At 31.0% G+C, this 14,306-nt stretch overlaps 1 protein-coding gene across 1 annotated transcript in view; it reads right to left on the reverse strand.

Moving 5' to 3' along the window:
* Positions 1 to 3,439: 3,439 nt before the first annotated feature.
* The window catches only part of LOC139486400 (PGAP2-interacting protein-like), a 40,200-nt gene continuing 29,333 nt past the window's right edge, over positions 3,440 to 14,306 (reverse strand). Inside the window, exons 10-15 of the mRNA XM_071271273.1 lie at positions 8,469 to 8,604; positions 8,073 to 8,137; positions 7,457 to 7,598; positions 6,045 to 6,194; positions 5,126 to 5,281; positions 3,440 to 4,263 (exon numbers count right to left, since the gene is read on the reverse strand). Coding sequence (XP_071127374.1) covers positions 4,182 to 4,263; positions 5,126 to 5,281; positions 6,045 to 6,194; positions 7,457 to 7,598; positions 8,073 to 8,137; positions 8,469 to 8,604 — 731 coding nt within the window. The 3' untranslated portion in view covers positions 3,440 to 4,181. The remainder of the gene's footprint in view (positions 4,264 to 5,125; positions 5,282 to 6,044; positions 6,195 to 7,456; positions 7,599 to 8,072; positions 8,138 to 8,468; positions 8,605 to 14,306) is intronic.

A 14,306-nucleotide genomic window follows, 5' to 3' on the forward strand; every position in this document is an offset into this window, starting at 1 on the left:
TTCATAGAAAATAACAATATTAGTTAATAATGTAAACATGTATATAATACATTAAAAGAAATATAAATAATAGATACAGCACTATGTTAAAAAAACACTAAACAATATGTTATTCTGAAAATATAAGCAACAACACTTTATTTTCATTTCTCCTAAACAAGCTAGACACAAAGAAATGTACATCTAATCACCAGTAATGGTTAGAAGTGATTGTAATAAAAATCCCTCTAGAAGTAAATTAAAAATCAATCAATTGTAAAAATCCAATTATACTTTTTTGTATTTTCAATATTTTAAAGACCCCTAACTGTGAAACTGAGGACAAAGGAAAAAATCATCAGAGTCTTTAGAAAACATAAATAATTAATTGTTGTTTGTTTAAATTCCAGTGGCAAATATTTCATGCATATTCATTGACTTATAGATTGTTGATGTTTGAGGGTCTGGATGGGGGTCTGTTATTCTGTAAACATTTAATTTTCACCCCTTTTTTCTCTAATCTTCAAAAAATTAACCCCTTTTTTCTCTAATCTTTGAAAAAATTAACCCCTTTTTTCTCTAATCTTCGAAAAATTAACCCCTTTTTTCTCTAATCTTTATTTTTTTTGCCACGTTATTCTCTAATCTTCATTTTTTAAGGGCATTATTCTTTAATCATTTAACCCCATCCAAACCCTCATGTTTAACATCACTTTAAGTACTCTCAGCAACCTCATCACTACAGGATTTTAATAGAAAAGAGAGAAAGCCTAATTTCCCAGACAGGTGAGAAACAAATACCTGCAGCAATACAAGCATGAATCCATATTTAGATCTCAACACAATATTAATACATACATAGCACTTTCTCTTTGACTTTTTTAAAGACATTCGACAGCATATTTATTTTTCATGAATAACTCCCTTATAAAAAGGTTCAAGGAGAAAATTTTCAAAAAAAAAATATTTAGTCACGTTTGTAAAACCTAGTTACAAATGTATTATGAAAAGAAATAAATTGCAAAAATTTAGATTGTACCAATTTATACATTTTCGCACAAGTTTATTACGTAAGGGTGCATTTATATTGAAAAAAATAAACTATTTCTGAGATTTTGACCTTCTTTTAAAAGACTTTTGGTAATGCTCAAGCTAAATACCACCTTCATTGACTGACCTGAATATTGCTAGAGCTTGGTTTATTCAGTCTAGCAGTCCCTAGGTAATATATTTTGGTAAGAAATAAAAATTACATTATAGCAGAATACATTGAGGATGTAGGTAAAGGTAATATTTTTGGTTAGCTTGCTTGCTAGCTGAAAAGTTATAGGTTTTGTAAACTGCCCTCCTTTAGGAGAAGACTAGTCCGACTGACAACCAATCTATCTGCTGTAGGACTAGACTACTCTGAAAGGAGGGTAGTATACATAACCTAATAATAACTTCACAGTTCAGCTTACAAGTAAGCTAACCAAAGATATTATCTTTAACTACACACTCAATGCATTCTGCTGTAAATGATAAATTTTACTATCTTTGGCATCATCCTTTTTGGTTATACTACTAGACTTAGTGTATTTATATAAACACTTCATCATTATATTAATGAACAATTTTAAAATCCTGGAGATTTCAAATACACATAATTAACTGTTGCTACACACCACTGCACAATGATCAACTATTAACTCATTTCATTTACCACTTTTTGTGAGATAAGTTACTCAAAAACGAGTTAAATAGACTTTTTTTTTTTTTTTAATTTTTTTTATAGAAGATGCAATTTGAAAGGAAAATAATTAGCAACATTAGAATGGTGAGAATTCTTAGGGTTTAAATGAAACAAATAAACTTTTTATCTATATAAACATTATGAGGGTTAACAATGAGATTCAGAAAAAACAATAATAAATTCTTGTAACTAAATTATCAATTAGTGGAATTATCTACAACAAAAATCACAATGTTACAATACATTTTAGATAAAAAAAAATCAATATCATTCTGGACGACCAAAATTTGTTTTGCTTATATATGTAATCTAGTTATAGAGGACTTAACAGTATGGAACTTATACATTGCTGACTAGAAATTGTACTTTCACAGTCCTGCATGAAGATCTCTAAATTATATACTTGAACTAAAAATCTATAGTTAAACCTTATTTTCCAATTAGACTTAAATAATATACAACTACAAAGTTTGACTATATTTCTCATATACTATTATTTGTAACCTCAATTTTTAAAATAAGTTTATTGATTTTGTCGATATAATTTTCAAAAACAAACCTTATTTCTAGAGATAAAAGTGTCAATTCTTAGCAGAAAAATGTTTGGAAAACAAATGGACCCATTGGCGGATCCAGGGGTTGGAACCCCCCCTTTTTTTGGGCCGATCAATGCATTTGAATGGGGACACAGAATACATAATGGTCTGTAGATAAAAAAAAGCATGAATGACAAACAACAGTAAAACATTTTGTGGCAAGATCTAGTGTTACTATACGATACAAGTAAAATCTTTTAAAAATATTATTTATGAAAATTGGTCCTGAGATTCATACGATTGTAAATTCTAAAATTATAGCATGCATTTATTATTGCAATTTTGTCATTTAAGACTAAAATGCTATTTTAATTTTTGCGATATTGAGAAAGATCTTGTTTAGTTCATATCTTTTGTTTTCAAATTGCGAGTTTAAATTATTGCGATTATAACCGTCACATTTTTTCGCAATACTTAAAACATCGCAATAATTTCTGAATTTACAATACTCGTTATAGTGTTACTAGTTTATTGTTTAAATATTAATACAAAGTACCTGCTAGTAAATTCGTGGCATTGAATTGCAGATTCACTTAGTCTAAAAAATTTTACTTCTTGGCATTGAAAATTGTTGATATCATGTAATCATTAAATGAAACAGAATGGGTATCCTGCTATTTATCTAGTATCAAAATAAGAGGGGGGTTGGAAAAAAAAAATCCCGGATCCCGAAATCTCGAATTTAAAAACACTTGATCCCTAAATGTCCTCCCCCCTCAAATAAAATTGTCACAATATCCATGTCGTGATTGAATTTATTTTGATTTGGTTTAGAAGAGAAATAAGACTTAGAAACAGTTACAGATAACCTTATACCAGACAAACTGCAGGACATTTCTTGTGAATGACTACAGATATGCTATTTACTTTTAGAAGAAAAAAAAAAGTACTTTTAAACAAAGATTTTTTTGTTTGTTAGTGACAAAAAAAAATTAACATACTAACCAAATTTACATAAAAAAAACCCACCAGAAACATGGTTTAGTATCAAAAATTAAAGTCATAATAAACGAGTGACTGGTGAAAAATAATGTTATTCTAATTTTTAAACCAATGCATACAAACATCATAAACTTATTCTTCTGTGCACGATTTTATCATTTTTTTTGCCTAAATTTCGCATTATCGTCAATTTTTTTTTCAATTGGTTACTGTTGTTGTGAAAATATGGCAGGAAATTAAAGTTTGTGTTTTGAAGCTGAAGTTTAACTAATAAAATTAAACAATTGTCACCTGTTTGTCAACAATAAACAAAAAAGGTATGGATATTGAGCATGTGTTTAACATGTACAATCAGATAACAGTTTATTTTAAGGACATCCATGCATATTGCGATCACAGGATTTTTATAAGATGGGTCACACTTAGGTCACTTTGCATACGGAAAATGTGTCAGGGAAATTGCTTGAAGGAAGCAATTAAAATAAAGTAAACTTCTTCTAAATATGAACATATTAAAGAATTTTCTTCAGAAAAAAGTATATGTACATAAGTTTTATAATGAAAACTATCCATGAGTTATAAAAAAACATATGCATTTTTTTTAATTTGAGGTTTCTTATGACTTTAAATCCATCCCCAAAATAACAAAATGGTTTAATGGAATGTTAAACAAATAATTCATTCTCAGCAAAAAAATATAAAAATAATGGAAATATGCATTTTCTTTGGTATAGAGGTTTTAAATAAATTCTTACTCCTAGAAAAATTGGTATCTCCTTTCCTAAGTTACATGTAAAATAAAGAAGTCAGGACTTAAATGTTAAACATCTATAAGACTAGTATCAAGATTGATTGATGGCAGTTTAATGCCACTTCATCATAAGGAGGGCTAGATTGCAGATAGAGTATAGAGCAGACACATAAATAAAGAATTATGGCAAGAAATATTTTGGTGTATCCATATGAAATCCGTGTGTTTTCAAATTTCTATGTCCTGATTTGAACTTTCCAAATCTGAAATAAAAAATACAGAATATAGGAACATATCTAACAACCGATGGAGATGTTAGCCTCATTTTGAACTTTTTTTTTTGATTATTCAAATACTGTATAGCAAAACGAGAAAATAATAAGATGAAAAATTATAGGCCTAAGAACTGAATATGTAGGAAGAGATCATCTTGTAGGTCTTAGATTAAAAACAAAGAAGATAGTATAAAGTGTACAGTATATATTCTTTCTCTAATTCTTCGTCAATTTATCCATTTCTGCACCCATTGTGTAAAAAAATTTAATCAACGTGTGGTTCGTTTGATCTCAGTTCTTCAATGGTTAAAATCCGATTATGAAGTCGAATATTCTTGTTTTCCTCTAAATTTCATATTGTAGCAGCATGAAAAAAAGGCGACCATGCCTGATGACGTCACATAGAAAGAACACATCTTTTTGCAGATCAGTCGCCAAGAAGCAATAAGTTTGCCTGCGTATTGTTTCAAAATCATTAGAGAAACAGATTCTACCACCAAATCTTGTGTAATACGATATTTATCCACTTTCGACAGTTAAATTTCAATATTTAACTGTCTCGAGTGGATAAATATCGTATTACACGAGATTTGGTGGTAGAATCTATATTGAAACAATCAACATTTACATATATTGGTTATGATCAAAACCTGAATAAATATTGAACAAGAAAAATGTGTCATTTTATGATTTTGTTAACCAATGTACTTTTTTTTTCTCTTTTATCTTATTATCCAAGAAAATGATAAATAGTAAAATAAAGAGATTTTTTAAAATTATTTATTTATCAAGTTTATAATACATACATGCATTTTAATTCTGTCGGGACTGTAATTTACAAATTACTTACTTATGATTAAAATGAACTTCTTTATTCACTCTTGAAGAATCAGTTATAACTCTTGTATTGTCTTTATAATTTTTAGGATCTTCAGGAATTTCAAATTTGGCCATCTGTATTTCTGTATCACTTAATCCTGCATGTGTAATTCTAGCATACCCAAGTCTAAAAATAGATTTAATAAAAATTGATAACTTATTGTCCAGTGGCAAATGTCATATAAATTTTCAGTGCCATATTTTAAAATATTCACTTTAAAAACTATTATGAGGTGTATTTTGTGCACTATCTAGCTAACAAGGATACAAGGCCAAATAAAATAATATGTTTCCTATTACAACCTTGAAAAAATTTGGAAGGGCAGTAGGTATTTTTTTTATTTTACAATTTTTTTTACATTGAGTCTATGGAAGAGAAATTCTGACTTTAACAGTGCTTATTGAAAAATTATCATAAAAACTTTAAAAGAGTGACGAAAGATACCAAAGGGACAGTCAAACTCAGAAATCTAAAATAAACTGACAACGTTTAAGGTAGGCTTTTTCTAGCTTAAAATATAGGGTAGGAAATGAAATGGAAAACACACATATTTTTTTTTTGCCTTACAGAAAAGAAGACATGCTACTCAACACTGCAGTATTCCAATGCTGTGTCAGACATTTTCCTGTTATACTCTTAAATGCTGTGTGCTAAGTAGATAGTTGTATGATTGTATCTCAAATAAGTGGAGGGAAGTGGAGTTTGTTGTATGGAGTTTAGCACTGATGATGGGCAAAATGCTACCATTTAATAGTTTACAAACCCAAGATGTGTTTTGCTACAAAGAGAAAATATATGTGGATTCTTAAAATTGTGACAATGATCCTAAAGATATTCATAATTCCCGATTTTAAGAATGGTTAAGGCATTGCTTAAAATGTAAACCAACCTTTTTAAACCCCTATACATTATATATTCACACCATCTATCATAATCTGTATCATCTATGTCCTTGACATTACCCGACTTTATTAAATCATTGTATTCAGGACTGTGTGGAGCTGACGTCACATATCCCAGGAATATTACAGGGTTCTCACTGAAATTATAATGAAAATATTAAGCTTTGTTTGATTGATAGAAAGGTTTCTAATTCATATCATTAACTTGTATACCCAAGGCTTCAAAACTTAATACTGGTGACCTTCAGGGGTAGAAGTCATAAAACTTTGCTCAGTGCTCGGAGCACAAAAATCATGCTCGAAACATTAAATCCAGCATTTTGATTGGTTGATTCTTGAGTCTGAGTACAGAAATCGTGCTCGAAAGTTTTATGACCACAAGGCCAGGAATGCAGAGTCTTGCACATTTAGCGTAAGACTCGCACATTTGTTGGCAGCATTTTCCTTTGATCTTTAACTTTTCTCTTTGATCTTTACAATTTTGCTATATTTCACGCATTTGCTTCATGAACAGTTAATAGTACTGAACCTTACTGTACTCGTCTCCCTAAACAGAGAAAGATAACCCAGTTTATTATTTCACTCATAACTAGTAATTTAAGTCATATACTAGCTATATATATACAGTCATGTCTCTATTTGTCACATTCCATGTTTCCATTCTCAATTTGCCACATGTGGAGCAGAATCTGCTTACCCTTCTGGAGCACCTGAGATCACCCCTAGTTTTTGGTGGGGTTCGTGTTGTTTATGTTTTCTATGTTGTGTCATGTGTACTATTATAAAGAAGAAGATGTGGTATGATTGCCAATGAGACAACTGTCCTCAAAATACCAAAATGACACAGATATTAACAACTATAGGTCACTGTACGGCCTTCAACAATGAGCAAAGCCCATACCGCATAGTTGGCTATAAAAGGCCCCGATAAGACAATGTAAAACAATTCAAACGAGAAAACTAACGGCCTTATTTATATAAAAAAAAGCATGAAAAAACAAATATGTAACACATAAACAAAGGACAACCACTGAATTACAGGCTCCTGATTTGGGACAGGCACATACATAAATAATGTGGCGGGGTTAAACATGTTAGCGGGATCCCAACCCTCCCCTTAACCTGGGACAGTGGTATAACAGTACAACATAAGAACGAACTATAAAAATCAGTTGAAAAAGGCTTAACTCATCAGATGGACAAAAATACAAGTGGACATGGCCGGGTACTTATACATATATTATTTGTTTGTCTATTTCATTTTTAGCCATGGCTTTGTCAGTTTGTTTTAGATTTATGAGTTTGACTGTCCCTTTGTTGTCTTTCGTCCCTGTTTTATTCATTAGTCTATTAAACATGATAAAAGGGATATTCTGGTGAAGATTAATGTATATCATACCATTCTGTAAGTTCCTTTGCCAGGAACTTGGCCTGAAGTTTTCTGTCTAATCTGTCTCTATGGTTACCCATATGTGTCACAACAAAGTCCACCAGATTACCACTAATGTTTACTGTAGCTGTTATAGCTGGTGCCAATTCTCCTGAAATTTAATTTGAAATCAAAAGCTGATTAAAATGATAAAATAAACTATTGGCTATACTTCTACACTTTTAGAGGACATGAGTTTTGGTTTACTAAAGAAAAGACATTTGTTGGAGCAGCAATCCAGCTCATGTTCAGATAACTGTAAGTGAAAATCTGAATAAGAATCAGACAGTGGTGAAGTCTTAGATGTATGATGGTGCACAAATATAAAATCCCTTATTTTCCTGTCTTGGATTTCAAGAAATGCACTAGAAATTAACAATTAAGGGGAGTTAACTCCACAATTTGCTACAGTATCATTACAAGGAACAGATGTCTAGAGGTTTCTCATGCTGGTTAGTTCTACCAGATTTTTTCTATTATGTTTTGAAATTGAAATTTTTACCTTGTTCTAGTTTTTAATGTAAGGTCAGAAGAGCGGAAGTTTAAATTCATAGATAGCAAACATTTGCAAGAATTATATACTTACCATGTGGTGAAGGCAAAAGATGGTGAGTTGATTTCACTATTGGGTATTTAGACAGAAGTAGGTTTCTGAAATTTAAAATTATATGTGATTAAGAAAAGTATTATATTCTTGAAAAAATAATCCTTTATTAAGAACACATAGAACATTAAATGGAATTCTATTGTACTGAATGATTTAGTGTCTCCAAAAACTAGTAAAATGAATACATCTAATAGAGTTCATCAGATAACTGATCTTGTAAGGCTATAAATTCTTTCACTTAAATATCCTTCCTTATCCATTTGTTGTCCCTTCGAATGAATAATTCTAAAAAGTTGTTTTGAAAAATAGTTTTTTGAAATCTCCTTTTGACAGAAAGGTCATGTAAAGAAAGAAAGACAAAAAAGTCAAACTTACCCCCATGTATGATCCTTTGTTGCAGGTCCAAAGTCCACATACATTCCTAACTTCTCACCAAACCACATACCAAGATCATTGTTTCCCAGGAAAGGTTTGGAGGCATCACTCTCTAGTAAGGTTATAACATCAGCTCCTGCAAATACAAGAAACATTGTAAACTGAAGATCTATTTTTGCTTGCATTTTTTATGCCCCATTTATTATGCCCATTTATGGGCATTATGTTTTCTGGTCTGTTCGTCCGTTTGTCCGTCTGTCCTGCCTCAGGTTAAAGTTTTTGGTCGAGGTAGTTTTTGATAAAGTTGAAGTCCAATCAACTTGAAACTTAGTACACATGTTTTTATTGGTGGAGGAAGCCAGAGTACCAGAGAAAACCATCCACCTTGGATAGGAAAAAATACAATCAATTAATATTGTAGTCAAGTGTATCCTCTTGAGAAGAAGGGACTTGATCATAACCATTGGCTAGCAAGGATAGTATCAGATTGATATGCTGGACATTAACAACAAAAGAGAACACAGCTGGCAGTATGAAAATGATGCAGGCAAAACATAATAAAGATGACTTTTATTAATTTGGAGTCAAAACTTTCACTGAAGGAATATTTAAACCAATTACTGAAATATAGTTTTAACCAACCAGGGACTCTTGTCAGAATCTGAATTTTCCATATTTTTCAATTCAAAGGACAAGGTACGATAAGGCCCTTTTTGCACCCTCTCCTCCCCCTAAAATTTTTATTAAATATTTAATATTTTTATCACATTTTTCAACTTTGTGACATAACATAAAATTCATTCAACAGATCAACAATAATGAGAAATATTATATCATATACCATGTATACACTAAGGAAACACCGAAACAAGCTAATCTATCACAATCTATTGACGGAAATTCCACTTGAAATCTATAAATATTTTATTAGCTGAAATGATGATGATGACTTGAAGTATTAAGTGTCAACCTATTAACTTTCTAAACATGATTTATAATTCATGGTTTGAATGTTTACAATCAATAAAACAATGTCACATGTTGTTTAATTGGTTTTTCAATTCTATGGGGATACATTAGAAAATATAATGAGAGTTCTCTCCTCCTGTGATCTTCCTCCGCAGTTTATTAAATTCTAAAGTTTTGATTCTGTGAATGTAACTAAACAAAAGCCATTATAGATTTTTGTTCATTAGAAAGTTAATTATATTATTTTTTCAGCTTACCTCCTATAATTGGAAACTAAATAATTGCATAGTTGCAATAACTGCTATTAAGACATGTTAGAACAAAAATAATTGCATGTTTGCAAAAACTAAATGTTACCTTTTTGTTTTTCGTTCTTTTTTGGTACATAAATAAGACCATTGATTTTCTCCTTTGAATTGTTTTACATTGTCATTTCGGGGCCTTTTACAGCTGATTTTGCTGTATGGGCTTTGCTCATTGTTGAAGGCCGTACGGTGACCTATAGTTGTTAATTTGTGTGTCATTTTGGTCTCTTGTGGAGAGTTGTCTCGTTTGCAATCATACCACATCTTCTTTTTTTATAAAGTGTAAGTACTGCTATTTAGAACTCACAACATTATGTATAACGTATATTAAATCAATATCTTTTTCAACAGTAAATGGATTATCATTTATTAGTATTTGGTTATTTCAAACATACGATGCTATAAATTTTTATTACACAAAAACTTTTCTTTCCTTTATCGTTAAAACAGGTAATATGTAACTTGAAAAAAGAGTATTTCCTATTTTAAGTGGGAATGAGGGCATAATTTGAAAAAGGTCAACAAGGTACTATATATCACTATATTTTATTGTTAATGATGTAATATAATGCCGTTTTATAAGATTAAAAACTTGTGACATGTTTGAGTTCACATGGATTTTTGTTCTGTTTGTAAAACAGAACCAGGTGCTCCGCAGGGCGCAGCTTTATACGACCGCAGAGGTCGAACCCTGAACAGTTGGGGCAAGTATGGACAAAACATTCAAGTGTGATACAGCTCTGAATTTGGATTGTGATCAAATTTTTGACATTACATGGTTTTTTTTTACACAAAACAAATGTCAAGATTTTACAAATCAATTAAAGATTTCTTCTTCAAACTTTTTAAATCTAAAATTAAATAGTTGACACAGCATAGGTTTCTGACACAGAATGAATGTGGTCTAATGAACTTAAAAGTTTTTTTTTGCCTTTGAGCAATTCACTATGCTGTTGAATATTAATCCTCTCAAAACCAGTTGCTTCGCAGGGCGCAGCATTATACGACCGCAGAGGTTGAACCCTGAACGGTTGGGGCAAGTATGGACACAACATTCAAGCTGGATTCAGCTCTAAATTTGGATTGTGATTAAATAGTTGACACAGCATAGGTTTCTGACACAGAATGAATGTGGTCTAATGAACTTAAACAAAAAATTTTGCCTTTGAGCAATTCACTATGCTGTTGAATATTAATCCTCTCAAAAAAATGTTTGAAGAAATTTTCTTTTTATTTATGAAATCTGAAATGAAAAAAATTGACCCCCCAATTTGTTTTTCACATCCCCCTTTCCCTTATTTCAAAACTGATCTCAATTCAAATTTCTAATGAAGTTTGCAACAATAACTACTCATTTAAATACATCATAAAATATTAAAATGTAAAAAAAGTGCTGAATGGTAAAGATTGTTTTAATCTATCAGTTGGTAGTAAAAGTGAATATACATTGTATATTGTATAAAACAATGATTAAGTTGATTCAACTACTATTCTGGACAAAGAAAGATAACTCCAATTGAAATCCAATTGGAATTTCTTGCTATTGCACAATATTGTGCAATTAGATATTTCTTGCTATTGTGCAATACTGTGCAATTGAAAATATTTGCTATTGCACAATACTGTGCAATTGAAGATTTCTTGCTATTGCTGAATACTGTGCAATTGAAAATTTCTTGCTATTGCACAATACTTAATATAATAATTTTGGATCCTGATTTGGACCAACTTGAAAACTGGGCCCATTATCAAAAATCTAAGTACATGTTTAGATTCAGCATAGCAAAGAGGCCCAAGAATTCAATTTTTGTTATAATCAAACTTAGTTTAATTTTGGACCCTTTGGACTTTAATGTAGACCAATTTTAAAACGGGACCAACAATTAAGAATCTACATACACAGTTAGATTTGGCATATCAAAGAACCCCAATTATTCAATTTTTGATGAAATCAAACAAAGTTTAATTTTGGACCCCGATTTGGACCAACTTGAAAACTGGGCCAATAATCAAAAATCTAAGTACATTTTTAGATTCAGCATATCAAAGAACCCCAAGAAAAATGCTTATTTGGGTCCCTTTTTGGCCCCTAATTCCTTAACTGTTGTGACCTCAACTCCAAAAATCAATCCCAACCTTCCTTTTGTGGTCATAAACCTTGTGTTAAAATTTCATTGATTTCTATTTACTTATACTAAAGTTATTGTGCGAAAACCAAGAATAATGCTTATTTGGGCCCTTTTTTGGCCCTTAATTCCTAAACTGTTGAAACCAAAACTCCCAAAATCAATCCCAACCTTCCTTTTGTGGTCATAAACCTTGTGTCAAAATTTCATAGATTTCTATTCACTTAAACTAAAGTTATAGTGCGAAAACCAAGAAAATGCTTATTTGGGCCCTTTTTGGCCCCTAATTCCTAAAATGTTGGGACCAAAACTCCCAAAATCAATCCCAACCTTCCTTTTGTGGTCGTAAACCTTGTGTTAAAATTTCATTGATTTCTATTCACTTTTACTAAAGTTAGAGTGCGAAAACTAAAAGTATTCGGACGACGACGGCAACGTGATAAAATTAAAATTTTTGCAGTCGTATAAACAAAAAGAAATTTCTCCCATATAAAGTTAACTTATTTGTATAGTGAAAAAAAAAAAAAACCACCTAGAAAAATGGGAAAAGAGACAGCAACCCAACCAAATAGCAAAAAACAACCGAAAACCAACAATGGGTCCGAAACACAAACAAGAAATCCCACACCTGGAAGCTGGCTTAAGATGGCCCCCTAACAAAATTGTGTACTAGTTTAGTGAAAATTTTATAGTTTTTATAGTTTTTAAGGTATTGCAGAAAACATAAAAAAAATTCGGAAAAATCGTCATTAAAAAGTACTGTAAATTCAGAAATTATTGCGAAAAAATGCAACACAGTTATAATTCAAACTTGCATTATAATTTTTTTTATATGATTTAAACGGAGCGTTTCTCAATATTGCAAAAATTAAAACTGCATTTTAGTCTAAAATGACAAAATTAAGATAATATATGCACACAATAATTTCTGAATTTACAGTAATAACTCCAATAAGAATTTGACTGATGAGCTGTATTGATTGATTGATTGTTGGTTGCTTTACGCCGCATTAGAACAACAAGGCTATATCGCGGTGATGAGCTGTATTGACCATGTTATTAAAGTCTTGCTGATATTTTTTGCTTCTTTAAGGTTTCATCTATCTTTTATAGTTTTTTAGATCAAGCAAAAACTTGTATAAAACATCATAAAAGGGCAATAACTCTAAAGGAGTCAACACATGTTTTCTGCTGTGTTGACTTATTCAAATGAGGCTTGTTGATCATTTTTGCTTTAAAGTTTCTCTATATCTATTATAGATTTCAAGATAATAAGCCAAAAAAACACAAAAACAATTAACACTGAGCAATGAACCATGAAAATGAGGTCAAGGTCAAACAAAACCTGTGCGACTGACATATAGATCATAAAATTTTTACATACACCAAATATAGTTGACCTATTGCATATAGTATTAGAAAAAAAAGACCAAAATTCAAAAACTTAACTTTAACCACTGAACCATGAAAATGAGGTCAAGGTCAGATGACACCTGCCAGTTAGACATGTACACCTTACAATCATTCCATACACCAAATATCAATGAATATAGTTGACCTATTGCATACAGTATAAGAAAAACAGACCAAAACAAAAAAGTTAACTATAACCACTGAACCATGAAAATAAGGTCAAGGTCAGATGACGTCTCCCAGTTGGACATGTACACCTTACAGTCCTTCCATACACTGAATATACTAGACCTATTGCTTATAGTATCTGAGATATGGACTTGACCACCAAAACTTAACCTTGTTCACTAATCCATGAAATGAGGTCGAGGTCAATTGAAAACTGTCTGTCGGGCATGAAGACCTTACAAGGTACGCACATACAAAATATAGTTATCCTACTACTTATAATAAGAGAGAATTCAACATTAAAAAAAAATCTTAATTTTTTTTTCAAGTAGTCACTGAACCATGAAAATGAGGTCAAGGACATTGGACACGTGACTGACAAAAACTTCCTAACATGAGGCTTCTATATACAAAGTATGAAGTATCCAGGTCTTCAACCTTCTAAAATATAAAGCTTGTAAGAAGTAAGCTAACACCGCCGCTTCACTTTACCTATGTCAAGCTTTCTGCGACAAAAGTCACAGACTCGACAAAAACGTTCAGCTGATTTTTACAGCATTATCTCCTTGTAGTGTTTTGTACCACCTTAAAAATTAAATATCACTTTCATTTTTCTCATTATCATTGTTGGTGGATTGCTGTCCCTTTGAAGTACATACCCCACATCTCCTTTAATTATTCAAACTTAACATGGAAAGATATGTTAAGATAAATATAGGAATTTCTCTTTCTTATTTATTACTTTATTGAGATTTTATCCTCTTGTTTCAAATGATGTCTCATTGACCATTACACACATGTATTTTATTATTAGTAAAACTTGAAGAAAGAGCTAACAATAGACATGATAAAATTGA

Source organism: Mytilus edulis, chromosome 8 (genome assembly GCF_963676685.1).
Source record: "Mytilus edulis chromosome 8, xbMytEdul2.2, whole genome shotgun sequence".
Classification (NCBI taxonomy): domain Eukaryota; kingdom Metazoa; phylum Mollusca; class Bivalvia; order Mytilida; family Mytilidae; genus Mytilus; species Mytilus edulis.